This window comes from Eretmochelys imbricata, chromosome 10 (genome assembly GCF_965152235.1).
Source record: "Eretmochelys imbricata isolate rEreImb1 chromosome 10, rEreImb1.hap1, whole genome shotgun sequence".
Taxonomy (NCBI): Eukaryota; Metazoa; Chordata; order Testudines; family Cheloniidae; genus Eretmochelys; species Eretmochelys imbricata.
Window position 1 is genome coordinate 39,304,654 of NC_135581.1, and position 15,869 is coordinate 39,320,522.

General features: G+C 51.1%; 1 protein-coding gene across 2 annotated transcripts in view; it reads left to right on the forward strand.

Annotated features, from left to right (window-relative positions):
* The window catches only part of CYP11A1 (cytochrome P450 family 11 subfamily A member 1), a 73,336-nt gene that overhangs the window by 18,469 nt on the left and 38,998 nt on the right, over nt 1-15,869 (forward strand). Inside the window, exons 5-11 of one of the 2 annotated variants that reach the window (XM_077827711.1) lie at nt 7,497-7,692; nt 8,114-8,202; nt 9,054-9,185; nt 11,003-11,075; nt 11,553-11,674; nt 13,733-13,819; nt 14,796-14,912. The exons of the other annotated variant lie outside the window; for it this stretch is intronic. Of the exons in view, the coding sequence (XP_077683837.1) occupies nt 7,497-7,692; nt 8,114-8,202; nt 9,054-9,185; nt 11,003-11,075; nt 11,553-11,674; nt 13,733-13,819; nt 14,796-14,912 (816 nt within the window). The remainder of the gene's footprint in view (nt 1-7,496; nt 7,693-8,113; nt 8,203-9,053; nt 9,186-11,002; nt 11,076-11,552; nt 11,675-13,732; nt 13,820-14,795; nt 14,913-15,869) is intronic. 2 annotated transcript variants of the gene reach the window in all.

Sequence of the window (15,869 nt, forward strand, 5' to 3'; positions counted from 1 at the left end):
AGCTCAGTAGGAGCTCTAAGTTAATTAGTTTGAGGACCCCTTGTCTCACACTCCCTAATGTTTCTCTTCCTGACAACTGTATTTCAACAAACCCTTCAAGTAGCATTTCTTTAATGAATTATAATTTCAATATAATTCATTCTTAATTCATTCTACTTTCACAAAAGTCTATATGGCTTTCCCATAAGGAATGCCCTGGGAGGACAGCATGTGTGGCAGGGTGGGAGTTGCAATATTGGGGCTGCTTTGGCACATGGGTCCCAGAATGGCTAATCCATCTGGCTGGGTGCTAATCACCCGCAGTGCATGATGCACACCGGCAAGGCTGGCGCCCCACTGAAGTGGAGAAATGAGACTTGTGCAATTTCCAGCTGATAGTCTCCCCTGTTTAAAAACAAGCAGGTCTCCTCAAGGCTCCGAGCCATGCACAGCTCTCCCGAAGGCCATCAGTACTGGCGCACAGACAGCTCTGTCATGGCTGTCTCTGCCCAAGGCCCCGAGCAATACAGTTGTGGCAGTTGCTGGAGGGGCTGACCCCCTTTCAAATCAGACGTGACTGCTTTCTCCTGTAAAGGCATCTGCTTGTATGTCTGGCACAACATGTTGTCTCCTCACCTTATTCCATCAGTGCCACAAACTGTTTAACTGGAGCAAATACAATGGCCTGCCAAGGTTATAGCTTCATAGATTTTAAAGTCATAGATTTTAAAGTGCAGTTTCCACGGTATGTATCTGATGAAGTGAGCTGTAGCTCACGAAAGCTCATGCTCAAATAAATTGGTTAGTCTCTAAGGTGCCACAAGTACTCCTTTTCTTTTTGCGAATACAGACTAACACGGCTGTTACTCTGAAAAAAGTCATTATGATAATCGACTCTGACTTCCTGCATAACACAGGCCACATAACCTCACCCAGTAATTTCTGCATCAAACCCATGACTTCAATTGGAGCTATAGCATCTCTTTTAGAAAGAGATCCAGTCTAGCTTTAAGGACTGCAGGCGATGGAGAATGCCCCACATGGTTAATCACCCTCACTGTTAAAAATGTGCACCCTAGTCTGAATTTGTCTCTCTTTAGCTTCCAACCATTGGATCTCATTACGTCTTTTCCTGCCAAGTTAATCTCTTCACCATGGAGGTAGACTGTGCTCAAGTCATCTGTTAACCTTCTCTTGGATAAACTAAATAGATTGAGCTTCTTGAGGCTCTCATTCTATAGCAGGGTTTCCAGACTTTGAATCTTTCTTGTAGCTCTCTTCTGAGCCCTTTCCAATTTTTCAACATCCTTTCTGAAGTGTGGACACCAGAACTGGACACAGTCTTCAGTAATGGGCTCACTAATGCAATACACAGAGGTAGTTCCAGCTTCATACTCCTACTTGATATGTCCCTGCATATACAGCCAAGAATCATGTTTGCCCTCTTAGCCACAACATTTCACTGAGAGCTCATGTTCAGTTGGCTGTCTACCATGCCCCCAAATGCTTTTCAGAGTCACAATGTTCCAGGATACAGTCACCCATCTTCTAAATGTGACCTTCAGTCTTTGTTTCTAAAAGTATGACTTTGTATTTGGCTGTGTTAAAACATATGGTGTTCAAATGAGCAGCCCTTACCAAGTGATGCAGATTAGTCTATAGAACTGACTGATCCCTGGCTGGAAGTTGAAGCTAAGACAAATTCAGACTGGAAATCAGGTGTAAATTTTTAACACTGAGGATAATTAACCACCAGAACAACTTATTAAGATTGAATGGGTTCTTTAAAGACATGCTCTAGTTCAGAAGGGATTACTTTGGGGCAGTTCTCTGGTCTGTCTTATACAGGAGGGCAGACTAGATAATCACAGTAGTCCCTTAGGGCCTTAGAATCTATGAACACCTGTGATTATTTACCACTCCACCCGTGTTTCTGTCACTTTGCCAGGGAATAAGAGAGAGGATTGAGATTCAGGAAGCTGCTTCTCAAGTTACATGGGCTCTGTCTCTCACTCTCTGAAGATGGACACCTCTGGGGCCTGATTCTTAATTGAGTTACTCTTGGTTTACACTGGGCGAGATCTTACCTCTCCCATTAGGAGAGAAGGATTTTGCTGCATGCCCTTTAGCACTGCCAGTATGTAGCTGATATCAGCCAGAGTTGATGTTAAGAATAGAAAGCTCGTGTGCTGTGGAACAAGGAAGTGCATGACAGTGGGATATACTGGCCATAGCTCAAACTTCATTGTCCAGTCATTTTAACTTACTCCAAGGGTTTTCCCATTTCTGGTGGCTCATGGTCAAGCAGCTGCCCCTCAACCATCATGAGAGCTCCAGAGGATATGGGGAGACAAAGGGCTCGAGGGACAAATCAGCGTTTGCCAGCCGTTCCTAGCACTGCAGCATCAGAGTGGCCACAGTCTTTCCTTCTACTTAAAGTAGAAAAGAGCTGTGGGAACCCTTAGCAGTTACTGCCCTTTTACTAGCAACTGCTGGGTGCAGTGTCAGAAGCCATCCAGTGTGCAGAGTACATATCACCCCATTGTTAGCTCCTGTTCTATTGGAATTCTGTTCAGAATAGTGTTGCCTCTGAGGCAGATGTTTGAAAGGATCTGAATTTGTTTTATTTCCTTGTTATTCCTGCTGCATTTTCTCCCACAACCTGTGTGCCCTGTGGCATGTCTGATGCCTCCCTGAAGGGTGGCAGAAGAGCCAAGAGATGTGCCTGAAAAGCTGCACTGAGCTGACACTAAATGTAGGTGTCTCGGGAGCAGTGTGCTGTTGCTTGACTTGTACTGCAGCAGCAGATTTAGCCTGTAGGCTGAGGCGCCTCTTGCTTAGGTCACAAGGTCAAACCACTCATCAGCCAGAAAGGCAGTCACCCAAGGGCTCCTTGAAGTCTGGGGTCATATTTTGTGTATGGGAGTGTGTTGGCTCCCAATAGGATGGATAAGAGACCTACTACGCAGCTGGCATGTTCATCAACAGATCAGGTACATTGTCCCTGGGCATGTATGGACACAGCATGGCAGGTGTGATCTGCCTGAATGCAGCTGACATGTTCATCAGCAGAAAGGTGACCAAGACTCAGACCATGTCAACGGAGTGTGGCAGCTCAGCAGGTATGGTCTACCTGTACGTAGCAGGGAGCCTTGACAGACCAGAAGTGTGCTGTACCTAGGCCCAGCTGGATCTCCGGGAGGCCCAGCAGCTATGTTCTGTATGTTTGGTAGCACTGTTAGATCTGGAATGCCAGGCAGCAATCAACCTCTCTGCCTCACTGCAGCCTGCAGCTGTGTGTGCTGTGGCAGTGGACTCCCTGAGCCTGTGCTCTCCCCAGCTCTAACCTTGGCCAGAGCACACGCTGCTCTTGGCTAATGCAGCTGGCTGTTGTTTTTGTTTCATCCATTCCTGAGATAGGGCTCTGGAGTGTGCCCTTGCCCCTGGGCCCGAACTCCAAACCATGGCAACGTTATCATCTTCCTGTTTGTCTTCTGAGTGCTTCCATGCACAGCAGGCTGGGGGCCTTGCAGGGGGAGAGGTAGAGCTCTTCACTCAGTGGGACTCTTCTTAGAGAAACACAACAGGCCAAAGGCTGTTCTCGCCCATATGAAACACCAGTGGCTTAGCTGGAGTTATGCCAGCGGGAGCGAGATCTCTTCAGCTCCAGTCCCTCAGGAAAGCGTGCATTGATAAATCCAGTCTGTTTCCATGCCCTCATTTTGCCGTAATGATTCCCTGCTCCCTTTCCACTGGTTTATTCCTCTCTCAGGATCTTCACTGACTGTTAGTTGGATTGGTATGTAGGGAATTCATTCCTATAACATAGGGCAGGCAGATGGGGGGAGGAGGAGCAATGTGGTCTAGTAGGTAGAGCAATGGATTAGGAGTCAGGCTTTTTAGATGCTGTCCCTAGCTCTGCCATTGATCTTGGGCAAGCCATGGTTAATCCCTTGGTGCCTCAGTCTCTCCGCCTCTAAAATGGTGATAGTAATGTTCACACACACCCCTTTAGAAGTATTATTAATAAGTTTTAAGGTCAGAAGGGACCATTATGATCATCTCCTCTGACTTCCTGAATAGCATAGGCCAGGGAACCTACTCCAGTGAGTCCTGCACCAAACCCTGTAACTAGGACTGGATGGAAAACAAGGATGTGTGAAAAATTTCAAGGTTTGCAAATTTTTTTTCATTTTGCATTGGAACAAAATGTAGATCTATGTGAAAGTAGCAGCCCTAGGATGTGCTGGGAGCAAATCCCTGCTCTTCATGAGGTAGAATAGGGACTTGACCCACATGCTGCTGACTGCCCTAGCCACTGGGATTGGCTGGTCTGGAATGACCCCGACCCTCATCTATTCCATCCTAGACCAGAGGCACCTTCCCGATGAAAATTTAATCCAAACTTTCTGCAAAAGGTCTGGTTTTGACTAATTGGTATTCTCTGACCAAAAATGTCTAGTCTAGTCGAAAAATTCACAGGTAGCTTAGCCAATAACCTGTGTTTGAGCTGAAGCACACTTCGCCTGGATTTAGAGGCTCCAAGTGGTGGGCAGTCCACCACATCCATCAGCATATTGTTCCAGTGCTTAGTGACTTTCAGTGCATCTTATTTCTCATCTGAATTTGTCCAGCTTCAGCTTCCGGCCACTGGATCACGTTATGCTTTTGGCTGCTAAATGAAAGAACCTATCAGAAACCTTCTCCCCATAAAATACTTAAAAGAGGGCCCCTAAGAGAGCTGGAGCATCCCTTAACATGGCCTATTTTGGCATGTGATCTTTTTGCCTGTGGGGAGGCAAATCATCTATAGGGTGTGTTGAATAGGGCGGTAAATCTCCTGGCTCATCAGAGCAGCCCAAGAAGGCTTGGGTAGGAGAGAGTGATATTGACCAACCAGGTATAACTGATGTGCTGTGTTCAGAACTCTGGATGTTGGATAGGAATTATCAGCTGATTTACAAAGTGCCATTTGGTCCTGTTTGCACTGTTGCTGGAGCGATGTTTGGTCCCATTTGCTGCCCTCTCCCCAGGTCTGCACAGATGGATCTAGGAAGGACTAGTGATGTTGTGGAGATAAGTGGAACACAGGAGGGAGCATATGGTGTGCTGCTGCCCAATGCAGCTGGGTGGTAATTCTTGTTCCAAGGCCTCTTCAGTAACCTTCTAGGTGAGGAATTCTACCCTGAGAACATCACTGCTGCCATGATGAGAGCTTTAAGAATGAAAGAATTGACGTGTTTCCAGGGCTGGTTCCATCACTCAGTGGTTAATGTGGGACAGATGAGCTGAGGCCTGGCGTGCCAGAAATGTCTGCCAGAGGCCATATTGGGGAAGCACAGGGGCCCTTCTGAAAGGGGTGAAGATGGGTAGTGGGTAAATCTTGGAATGCAACTCCTATGTCAACTGCTCCTTGGTTAGTCCTGGTCAGTTAACAGACAGAGCAGTGATGCTTGTTTTGGGTGCAGAACACACCATGATGGGACCACTGTGACCTGCCAATGTAGGGATGGGAAGGGAGGAGGATATGGACAGGGGCATGTGGTGGACACCCAGGATGGGAAGGGAGGATACACTTGGGGGAAGGTGGTAGTTACCTGGGATGGCAAAGGAGGAGGATGCAGATGGGGGAAGGTGGCAGCCACCTGAAATGGGAAGGGAGGAGTATGTGAATGGGGGCAGATGGGGGCCAGTGCTTGAGGGATGGTGTGAAATGAGAAGATCTTATGAAGTAGAGATGGGAAGAAAACTGCTTGACTCTGGGCTCTGCTAATGAGATACGGAGCCTGTTGCCTCGGGGTCACTCTCTCAACTACGGTTGGCTGTCTGGTGGCCCTGAGTGAAATGGGTTTGATGCCCTCAGTCCAGGGCCTAGTGCAGGGGTGGGCAAACTTTTTGACCCGAGGGCCACACTGGGGTGCGAAACTGTATGGAGGGCCAGGTAGGAAAGGCTGTGCCTCCCCAAACAGCCTGGCCCCGCCCCCTATCTGCCCCCTCCCACTTCCCACCCCCCTCAAAAACCTCCATCCATCCAACCCCCCCCCCACTCCTTGTCCCCTGACAGCCCCCTCCCAGGACCCCTGCCCTTAACCGCCCCCCCAGACTCCACCCCCTATCTAACCCCCACTGCTCCCCATCCCCTGACTGCCCCTGCCAGGACCTCTGCCCTATCTAACTGCCTCCTGTTCCCCATCCCCTGACCACCCCCTCCCGGGACTTCCCACCCCTAACCATCCCCCCCAGGACCCCACCCCCTATCCAACCGCCCCCTGCTCCCTGACTGCCCCCCAGGACCTCCTGCCGCTTATCCAACCCCCTGGCCCCAGACCCCTTAGCATGCTGCTGAGAGTGCTGCCCGCGCGGCGGCGTGGCTGCGTAGGAGGGGGTACAGCAGGAGAGGGTCCAGGGGCTAGCCTCTTGGGCCAGGAGCTCAGGGGCTGGGCAGGATGGTCCCGCGGGCCAGATGTGGCCCACGGGCCATAGTTTGCCCACCTCTGGCCTAGTAGATAGGTGCTACATCACAAGCCTGTTGTTATAGCTGATGCTAGCTGGCGTTCTGGTTGGCAGCCTCTGCAGAGAGACCAGGGACAGCCTAGGTCATGAGGCGTGATCTCCCCTCTCAGCCCTAGAGGTCGTCCCTCAAGGTCAGCATGGAGGCACACATGTGGCGCTGGGGAAGTTTGTCACTTTGTTGGGCAAAGAAATAGGATTCAGGTCCCTGGAGTTGTCAGTCTAGCCCCCCTCATCCACCTCCACCCCCACCTCCAGCACTAGATGGACACAATGCTTAAAACAAGGGAAGAAAAATTGACCCTGCTGAGCTGCTGAAACCAAACAAGAATGGACCAGAAGTTTCACCCCAAACTTTCCCATTCCACCTGTGATCAGAAACCCGACCGCTGAGATAGCACAAGACAATGTTTCCATGGTCTTTCCAGCCCCAACAGAGGCAGGAGGTGATGTAAACCTACTGTGACAGTGGCTTGAGATTTCCAAGAATCTCAGATAAGCAGGGGACAGTGTGGTCTAGTTGTTAAGGCAGATGACTAAGACTCAAGAGATTTGGGCTGTAGTCTTAACTCTGCCACTAATGTAGTGACCTTTGGTGAGTCATTTCCTCTCCCTTCTTCCCCATCTGTAACATGAGGTCAGTAATATTTACCCACGTTCCTAAAGTGCTTTGAGATCTATGGATGAAGAGTGCTATATAAGTTCAGTACATTATGGTGCATGCCTGAACACCTGAAAACTATGGCGATTGTGTCCTATAAATATTGGGTGGGAAACTTTCCGCAGCTCATCCATGTCTTTTGCAGTTCACCCATCCCCACCCAGGCTCTTGCTCAGTCTGGTCCCCCGTGGCAGGAGCCTTTGGCCAGCACCTTTGGTCATTGAGGTGGGTGGGTGGAAGGAAGAAGAAGGGACCTGGCTAAGCATATGTCTCTAAGTTGAGGTTGTGCAAGCTGTAACAGGTAACAGTGCAAGCTGTAACAAGCTGTAACTCCTGTGGCCAACAGGAGCTGGATAATTACTGTGTGGCCATGAAGAAGATGGCAGACGATATCCTGTCTCTGCGCAGGCGTGTTGCCAGCCTGGAGGCAGAGAACAGCACCCTGCACCGCAATCTGAGCATGCACGAGGAAGTGGGCCGCACATTGCTGAACGACGTGGACGTGGATGTCATGACCAAGGCGGAGATAGTCGACAGGATAGGTGAAGTACGCACTTCCCACCCCCACCTCTGCATGGCCCAGTAGAGAGCGAAGGAAGGAGGAGGCCGCCATGAGGAAGAGTGAGGAGTGTCTCTGACTGTGGTATTACAGGGAGTGGGAAAGTGAAAGGTTAATAGCCTTGGCTAGAGGCAGGCACAGTGTCAGTGACCCCCAGTCCCTGTTATTCCTGTCCCTGCCCTCTCCTCTGGGACTCTCTCTCTTGGCAGATGCTCCTCAGTCCTCACCATCCAGTTTAATTTGTATTTGAATTTGCGGATCTAACAATCTGATTGGGGGCTGTTGGCCTTGGTGAATAGACCTGCCCCATAGCTGTGTCCCCTATTCCCTGGGAGTCCTGGAAGCTGCTTGTATCCCTCAGACATGCCCCCGTGCCACTGACCAGGCTGTGTGGTCTCTTGCAGTGGCCCTCAAGCGCAAACTGGCTGCTGGGACAGTGGAGATGAGCAGGATGAAGGACCGGGTGCAACAGCTGCAGAATGAGCTGATCCGGGTAACTGTGCCGATGGCTTTGGCCTGCTTGGTCATTATTCCATAGAGGGACCCGTGAGTGTACACAGCTCCTGTCCGGAGGGCCTCATGGTCTAATTCAAACAGATATGATGCCCAGGGCACAAGCACAAGGATCTGGGCTGTCCCTAGTGCGGGGAGCTCTGAAGAAGGCTGCATGCAAGAAGGGAGTTTGACAGAGGAGACAGGGCTCAGCACGTGGGACATCAGAGGTTGCTCCCCAGCCCCAGCCTGCGGAGCAAGAGGCCAGGCTAAGGGTGAAAGTCGGCTGTGCTGCACAGCCAACACCCTCTGCCTTTCTCCTGCTATCCCATGCTGGGGGTCTTCCCCTCCAGAGGAGAAAGGAGGCCACCACTCTTTAGAGCTGCACGCTAGGAGCAGCGCGTTCCTGATTACAGGTGGAAATTAACACAGACTCAGAGAGGGCAGCCTGGTGCCCGGGAGGCCCTCACTGGGGGCAAGCAGCTTGGAGCTGTGGGAGCCATCTGGAGAAGCAAATATTCCAAGACCCCTGGACAGTCTCACTAAGCTCCTGGAGACTGGGGCTGTAGTTTGAATTCTCTGCTGATTACCCTCCTCTCCTAGCCCTGCAGCCACCCTGATTGACCAAGGGAGGAGAGTGGAGTAACATGGAGTAACAGGTGAACTCCAGTAGCTTTGGCAGCTCAATTCGAGTCACGCCCTGCCATGGTTCCACAGCCTGATCAGCGACTATTAGGAACCAGAGAGAACCACAGGTCTGCCTGTGTCCATCCACCTCCGTAAAGAATCCCCTGTGCATTCTGATTCCCTCCCCGAGGGATCTGATGGTTTCCCTCCCTTCTCGCCCACCAGAAGAACGACCGGGAGAAGGATCTGGTGAAGCTGCAACGAGCCCATCAGCAGCAGCAGATGGTGCTGAGGAAGTACCAGGAGAAAATCACCAAGATGAAAGCCCTGGAAGACACTGTGCAGCAGCAGGAGAGGGTGAGCAGAGCACAGGTGCATGGGAGGGTGAGGGGAGGGCACCCAGCTGGGTGTCCCACAGTGCTTTGCCCCTCTTCCATGCTGGGGCAACATGCCCTGTGCTCATAGTGCACTCCCTACAGGGAGACCTTGCAACAAGCCACAGCAAAGCAAACCCATCAGGTCATGTTTGTTAGCATCACCCAGGCCCACAGGATCGGGGCCCCATAGTCTCACTAGCAGGGCGGGATCTTCCTGCCTCCATCTGCTCCCTCTTTGTCACCCATTTCCTGGTGGCAGGGCATAGGTGCACATTGTGTTACACAGAAGGTATTGGATGGATCGCTACAACCAACTGCACCATAATGAGCCAACATTCTGCATTAAGTGCTTGGCTTTTCAGGCTCTTGTGTTGGAACCTGGCATGGAAATAGGAGCTACAACTGCAGGGCATCTGCTTAGCACTGTGAACTCTCTCATGCACCAGAGAATGGGATCTTGAAGTCCTGTGGGTCACCCAGCCCAGAACTTTGGGATGCAAATGCTTTCACTGAGTCTCTGGTATGGAGCGTGGTGACAGTAATTAATGCTAGCTCTGCAGATCAGCCACTCAGCTTTTCAAAGCCTACAGTCTGGACAGCCTTGGGAATCCTGGGATCTGAGTAGCAGCGATCCCCCATATCCCCAGACTGCAGATTTGCTCTAGAAGTGCATTCCTGCCTAGACTAACAGTCCCTTTGCCCAATCCCTGTAGGTCCTCGTCTCTTAGGGTTGTCTGCACTGCACACTAAGACCAGATCTGTGGAACCAGGCTTGCAGACTTGGTGTTTCAAGCTCACGCTTGAGCATACACACTGCATTGTAAATCTGGCTTTACAACTGCTGGTCTCGCAGCCATGCTAACACATCCATACTGCACTACACAGACCCTCTGACCTGGATCTGCAGCTTGAGCTGCATTCACAGCTGCAAAATGACAGGGTTTGAGCCCGAGTCATAGCAGGACTCAGGCTCTGATCCACACCCCAGCAGGGTCCTAAGACCTGAGTCCTGTGACTCCTGAGTGCTTGGTGACCTGAGTCAGACTGAATTGTGTATGGACAGAAGTAGAGCTTTGGCTAAAAGCTGAGGCCAGGTCTACACTACAAACATACATTGGTATAACTATGTCACTCTGGGGTGTGAAAAATCCACACCCCTGAGTGATCCGGTTAGACCGACCTAACTCCTGGCATAGAGAGCACACTATGTCAACAGGAGAGTTTTTCCCACCCACATAACTACCGCCTCTTGGGGAAATGGATTAACTACGCTGATAGGAGACGCTCTCCCGTCAGCATAGCAGCGTCTCCTCTGTGCCGCTGTCACATTTTAAATGTAGACCTGCCCATGTGCAGTGTGGACACACCCTTAAAGGACATGAGGTTCATTGTCTGTGACCCATACACAGTCCCCTCCAGCTGGGGAGCAGTGCAGCAAACTGAGCATGAGGGAAGGCCAGCAACAGCATTGCAGAGCTAGGCCTTGTCCAGACTAGGGTTGTGGCGTTAGCATGTGTGACTCACATGTTTTAAAAGTCTAGTGCTGCTAAGGCCACACCACCTTTAACATGCCAACCTCTGGGCTTCACCTCAGCTTGTGTAGCATGAGTTAAGGGCAATGTACCCTCTGCAGACTAGATGTTTAGACCCTGTTAGTGATCATGTGCTAACAACATGCCCCAAATCTAGTCTAGCCAAGGCCCCAGCTCTGCAGCACCCTGCTGCTGTAAGGGTTATGTGGGCCTTCAGGGGCCATGATGGGAGCTCCCCTCTCCACTGAATTTCTGCCTTCCAAAGGTGATTGAGAAGATGGAGCGCATGCTGGAGGAGAAGGTGTCAGAGGCCGCTAGGACCTGTGAGCAACCGTTGGGTAAATGCCCCCCTCTCTTTTTGTGTGAGAGCCAGGGGCTGGGCTGGGCTCTGTTTTATCTGGGAGCCGGGTAGCTCCTGAGTAATGCAGGAGGGGAGGGAGTGGCCCAAGTTACAGCACAACTGGCCACATGAGAGGCAGGTGGGAGAAGCTCATAGGGACCCAGCAGAGAGGCTCATCATTCAGGGCCATACCCTGCCCCCTCCCTTACTCATGTTGGGCAGCACCAACCAATGGGGCTACTTGTGGAGTAAGTTGCTACTCCATGTGATGTCTGGCCCTGTGGAAGGGAAAAGCAGAGCCCCCAGTCAAGGAAGCCTAAAGCCCCCAGGTTCTGATTCCAGTATGGTAGGCTGGCAGGGGCAAAGGGGAGGTGAAATGACCTGCCCTCTCCCTGGAAGGGGGTGGGTAGTGAAATTGCTGGAGGGTATGGAGCTGAGCAGAGGTCTGAGTGGCTTCTCTGCTCTTCTCCCCCAGCTGATAGCTTCTCCAAGGAGTTCTACTCCACCCTGCTAGCCGAGAACATGAGACTGCGGGAGGAGCTGGGCAGAGCCCGCTACCGCTCTTCTCCCATCATCCTGCAGCAGCAAGCCTTGCCGGTGAGATGGGTCGCCTTGGGGCCATGCCATGGGGAGGGTCCCCTGTTAGCCAGTGGGAGTGATTCACTTCATGTGCAGGATATTGTGGCTGGCCGTTCAGTTGCTTTATCAGTGTGACTGGTTCCCCCCGGCGTGCCATCTGGAACTGAGGTACCATTGAACCCCCCTGACCCACCAGCCTGGGCTCCCTCTCACACTGTACTGCTGTGAGAAGCTGCAAAGCCCTCCAACCTGCACTTTCACCAGCATTCATACACCAGTGTTCCATCTAATTTTTCCCACACACGTGCGGAATGAATTTTGTTATATGCGCCAATACGAAGGCTCTGGCTGGGGGTGCGGGCTCTGGGGTGGGTCCAGGGATGAGAAGTTTGGGGTGCGGGGAAGGTTCACCTCTCCACACCGTGGCAGCTCCAGGGCTGGTCCTGCCTCTCTCCCGGCCATGGCAGGTCTGGGCTGGGGCTGGGTTGGGGGCAGGGAAGGGGGGGCCTCTTCCCCAGCTTTGGCAGATCTGGGGCTGGGCTCTGTTGAGGTTGGGGGAGGGGCACCACAGCAGCCCTGAACGCTTGTGTGGCACTTAGTAGGCTGCTGCGCAGCCGCACAGCTCAGAGGAAACTTAGGTAGGGACACACCCAGCTGCAGTTATACGCAGGCTCTCTAACCTCCGGCTTCCCAGTACCATCCTGCCCTGGTCAAATCTGGCCAGTATATGGGTTTAATACCCAGTCCACCTCTCCCTCAATGTGAAGAGAACAATGGACACTTGTAGTAACCAAGCAAAGATTTTCCCCAAGCACTCCAGTCAAAGCTCACTGCTTTGGATTAAAACATAAAACAAGTTTATTAACTACAAAAAATAGATTTTAAGTGATTATAAGGGATAGCAAACAGATCAAAGCAGATTACCTAGCAAATAAACAAAAAATGCAAACTAAACTTAATATACTAAATAGATTGGCTATGAATAACAGATTCTGACCCTAATTGATGGTACGAGCAGGCTACAGATTCTTAAGGCACAAGCTGCATTAGCTTTACAACTTGGGTTTCTCAGGACTTCATACACTGGCTAGAAATCCCTTTCGCCTGGGTCCAGCACTTTCCTCCAGTTCAGTCTTTGTTCCTTAGCTGTTTCCAGGAGTCTTCTTGTGTGGGAAGTGATGAACCCTACCCTGATGATGTCACTCCCTGCCTTATACAGCTTTTGCTTTGTTCCAAAGCTTGGTTCCCAGACCAATCTGTGGAAAAATACTGACATCCCAAGATGGAATCCAGCATCATGTGGCCTGGTCACATGTCCTTGTAGAGTCATAGCAGCCATCACTCACAGGTTGTCTGTGGAGTTCTCAGGAAGGCTCACCAGGTGGGAGATAAGCTTCTCCTAAAGCCTATTGTTCTCCCTAATGGCTCTTTGCCCTGACTAGGCCCTTACCCAACCAGCTATCTAGACTGAACGTATCTTGTGTAGTGGGCGTTACCCAGGTGTAACTACATTTGAAATACAGATACATAGATAATATTCATAACTTTAGATACAAAAATGATACATGCATACAAATAGGATAATCATATTCAGCAAATCAAAACTTTTCCAATGACATCTCACGTGACTTATCTTGTACAAACTGCATCATAATTATGTCATAATCCTATCATAATATCACTCTGAAGAATATGGGGTGCAGTGTCATAATCAGGTTGTAAACGCTTTGGGACAGGGACTGTTTCTGCTGACAAGTTTGTACAGCACCTGGCACAATGGGGCCTTGACCTTTGATTGGAGGCTCTAGCCACTACTGCAATGCAACATTATATTGTATTTAAAGAGCTGCCTTCATCACAGCCTCCACAGATCCAAGGTCTGTTCAGCACCTCTCTCACTGCTTTTTGCCCCCCAACCCCAACCTCCTCCCCACCCCCCGCATCAGCACTCCCATTATCTGAATTCCATGGAATGGTGGGGGGAAAGGGGTCACTGGCAGCCTGTGTCATGATGGGAAGGGGATAGAGGGCTAGAGTCTCTAAATCTCACTTGCTGGCTGTATCACCTGTTTGCAGGACATGTTCTCCACCAACTCAGAGAAACTGTCTTTGCTGGCCAAGGTGGAGAAGGCACAAGGTCGCATTCGTGTCCTGGAAAGCCAGGTAATTGTCATGCCCTTTCTCATGGTCATCCCCCCAGTACACACATCCCATCCTCAATCTCCACCCATTGCATGGTCCTGTGGCATGAATGAGAATGAACTCTGACAACCTGACTCACCCCTTGGTGTGCCCCCTGGATCTGGTGTTTCCTTCGAGGTATCTATATACATGATCACAGGTGGATTAGGGGCTAGATGCAGACAAAGCATTGTCTCATCTCTGCTCCTTTCCCAGAGGAGGGTAGGACTTGTTATGGTTTATTGGCTGGTGAAGAGCTGACTCTTGCAATTGGCCTGGAAGGTGATCAGTTGCTGGTCAGTTGTAACTCTTGTGGACGGGAGTTCCACAGTCAAGCACTGGCTGCTGAAAAGATCAATCTCAAACTAGTCTTCCCCTTGAGTCTCATCATCGCTCGAGAGAACAACGTGGAAGGAGAGGCATCAATTTCTGACATAGCCTAGGCCCAGCCCATGGAGAGCTCAGAAAAGCAGACTCAAGGCCTTAAAGCAGATGTGTCCAAAAGCTCCTTTGCCCACCAGCCTCCCTGGCATTGAGCATTTTCACAGGCTTTCCCACAAATAAGCCCCTGAAGGAGGCTGCAGCATGAGTCTAACAGGTCCCCAAATCAGCACTAGTGAGGGGAAATGGACCTCAAAGGAACACCTTGGGTGTGGCCTCAAAGACCCAGTTGCCCAGGTGCCATGTTTCATATTCTCCAAGCTTCCCCTAATTCCAGCAGCGCTTTGCTGTGTATGGCTGGGTATAGGTTATGGGAGGCAGCCAGCTGGGGAATGTGTGGCTTGGATGGGGAAGCCACAGGTGAGCAGTCTGAGCTGCACAAGTCAATTTCCCATGTGTCCGTGAGCAGAGTGGTGGTGCCATGCACCACCACTGCCTTCAAGAGCAAACCCAGGGTGAGAGGGCAAGCAGGGCAGCACTACCATAGTGCTCTGAGTATCTGTTCTCTCCCTCGCAGCTGGAGGAGTCTGCAAGGAAATGGGGGCGGGAGAAGCAGGATCTCAGCACCCGGCTCCTGGAGCAAGAGCATGGCTTTGGGCACTCATCCAGCACCATCCTGCATGATTTCTCACTGGTCAGTAACATGCCTGCTATGCCTGCCAAGCCACAAGCTGGGCTCACCCAGCCACAGTCTGACTCCTCTCATACTCAGCTGTTCACCCTCCTGCCATGGCCACTGTCCATGTGGCTGGTGTAAGAGCTGCGTTACTGGTCTCTAAAATTGTCCATCTAGTTTTTCTTAGCCAAAGATTGATGGCCAGGATAGGGGACTGTGTAAGGGCTCAGCACTCTTTCTAGGGCATAGAAGCTGCTCAAGGGACCTCCCCTCCCCACAAGAATATCCAGGCTGAAAGTCTCTGTGGTTTGTGCTAGTATAATGTCGACAGACCCCGGTCGTCGGCAGGCGGGATTGAACCAGGAACCTCTGGAGCCTCTTCCACATGAGCTAAAAGCCAGCTGGCTCTTAGTGAAGGCTGTAGAGCAGACTCATTTTATCTGTCTCTCTAAGTGGTCTTGGTGCCACTAGATGGAACAGAACACCACACGCAGGAGGTGTGTGGGTTACACTACCTCAGTATCACACCCCCTCCACACACTCCCAGGAGGAGAGGGGAGGAAGAGGAGAACCAGGCAGAGCAAGCAGAGGTGGAAGAAGAGCAGGAAAGAGAGTGGATCCTCATAGCCAGCCAGTCCTCTGCTGTGGGAAGGACTGTTGGGTTGACTCCACCCATCTGCACCACAGAGGCAGATCATTGGTCTAAATTTTGGTGCCTGAACAGCTGGTCACAATGAATTTCTTAGTCACCCGTGTCCCGGCAGTGTGCAGGGTTGGGACGGGGCTACCCTCTGTTCCCTGACCCACCCATGTGCTCTCTGGACTGCAGCAGTCTCTTTGCCCCCTCCCCCGCCCCTGCACACACACACACACACACACCCTTAGGCTCCATCACAACTGGTTGGCCAGGGCCCTCTTTACCTAAGCCCTTTGACTTCTCCTCATATCACGGGGGGGCTGTTGTCAGACTTGTGA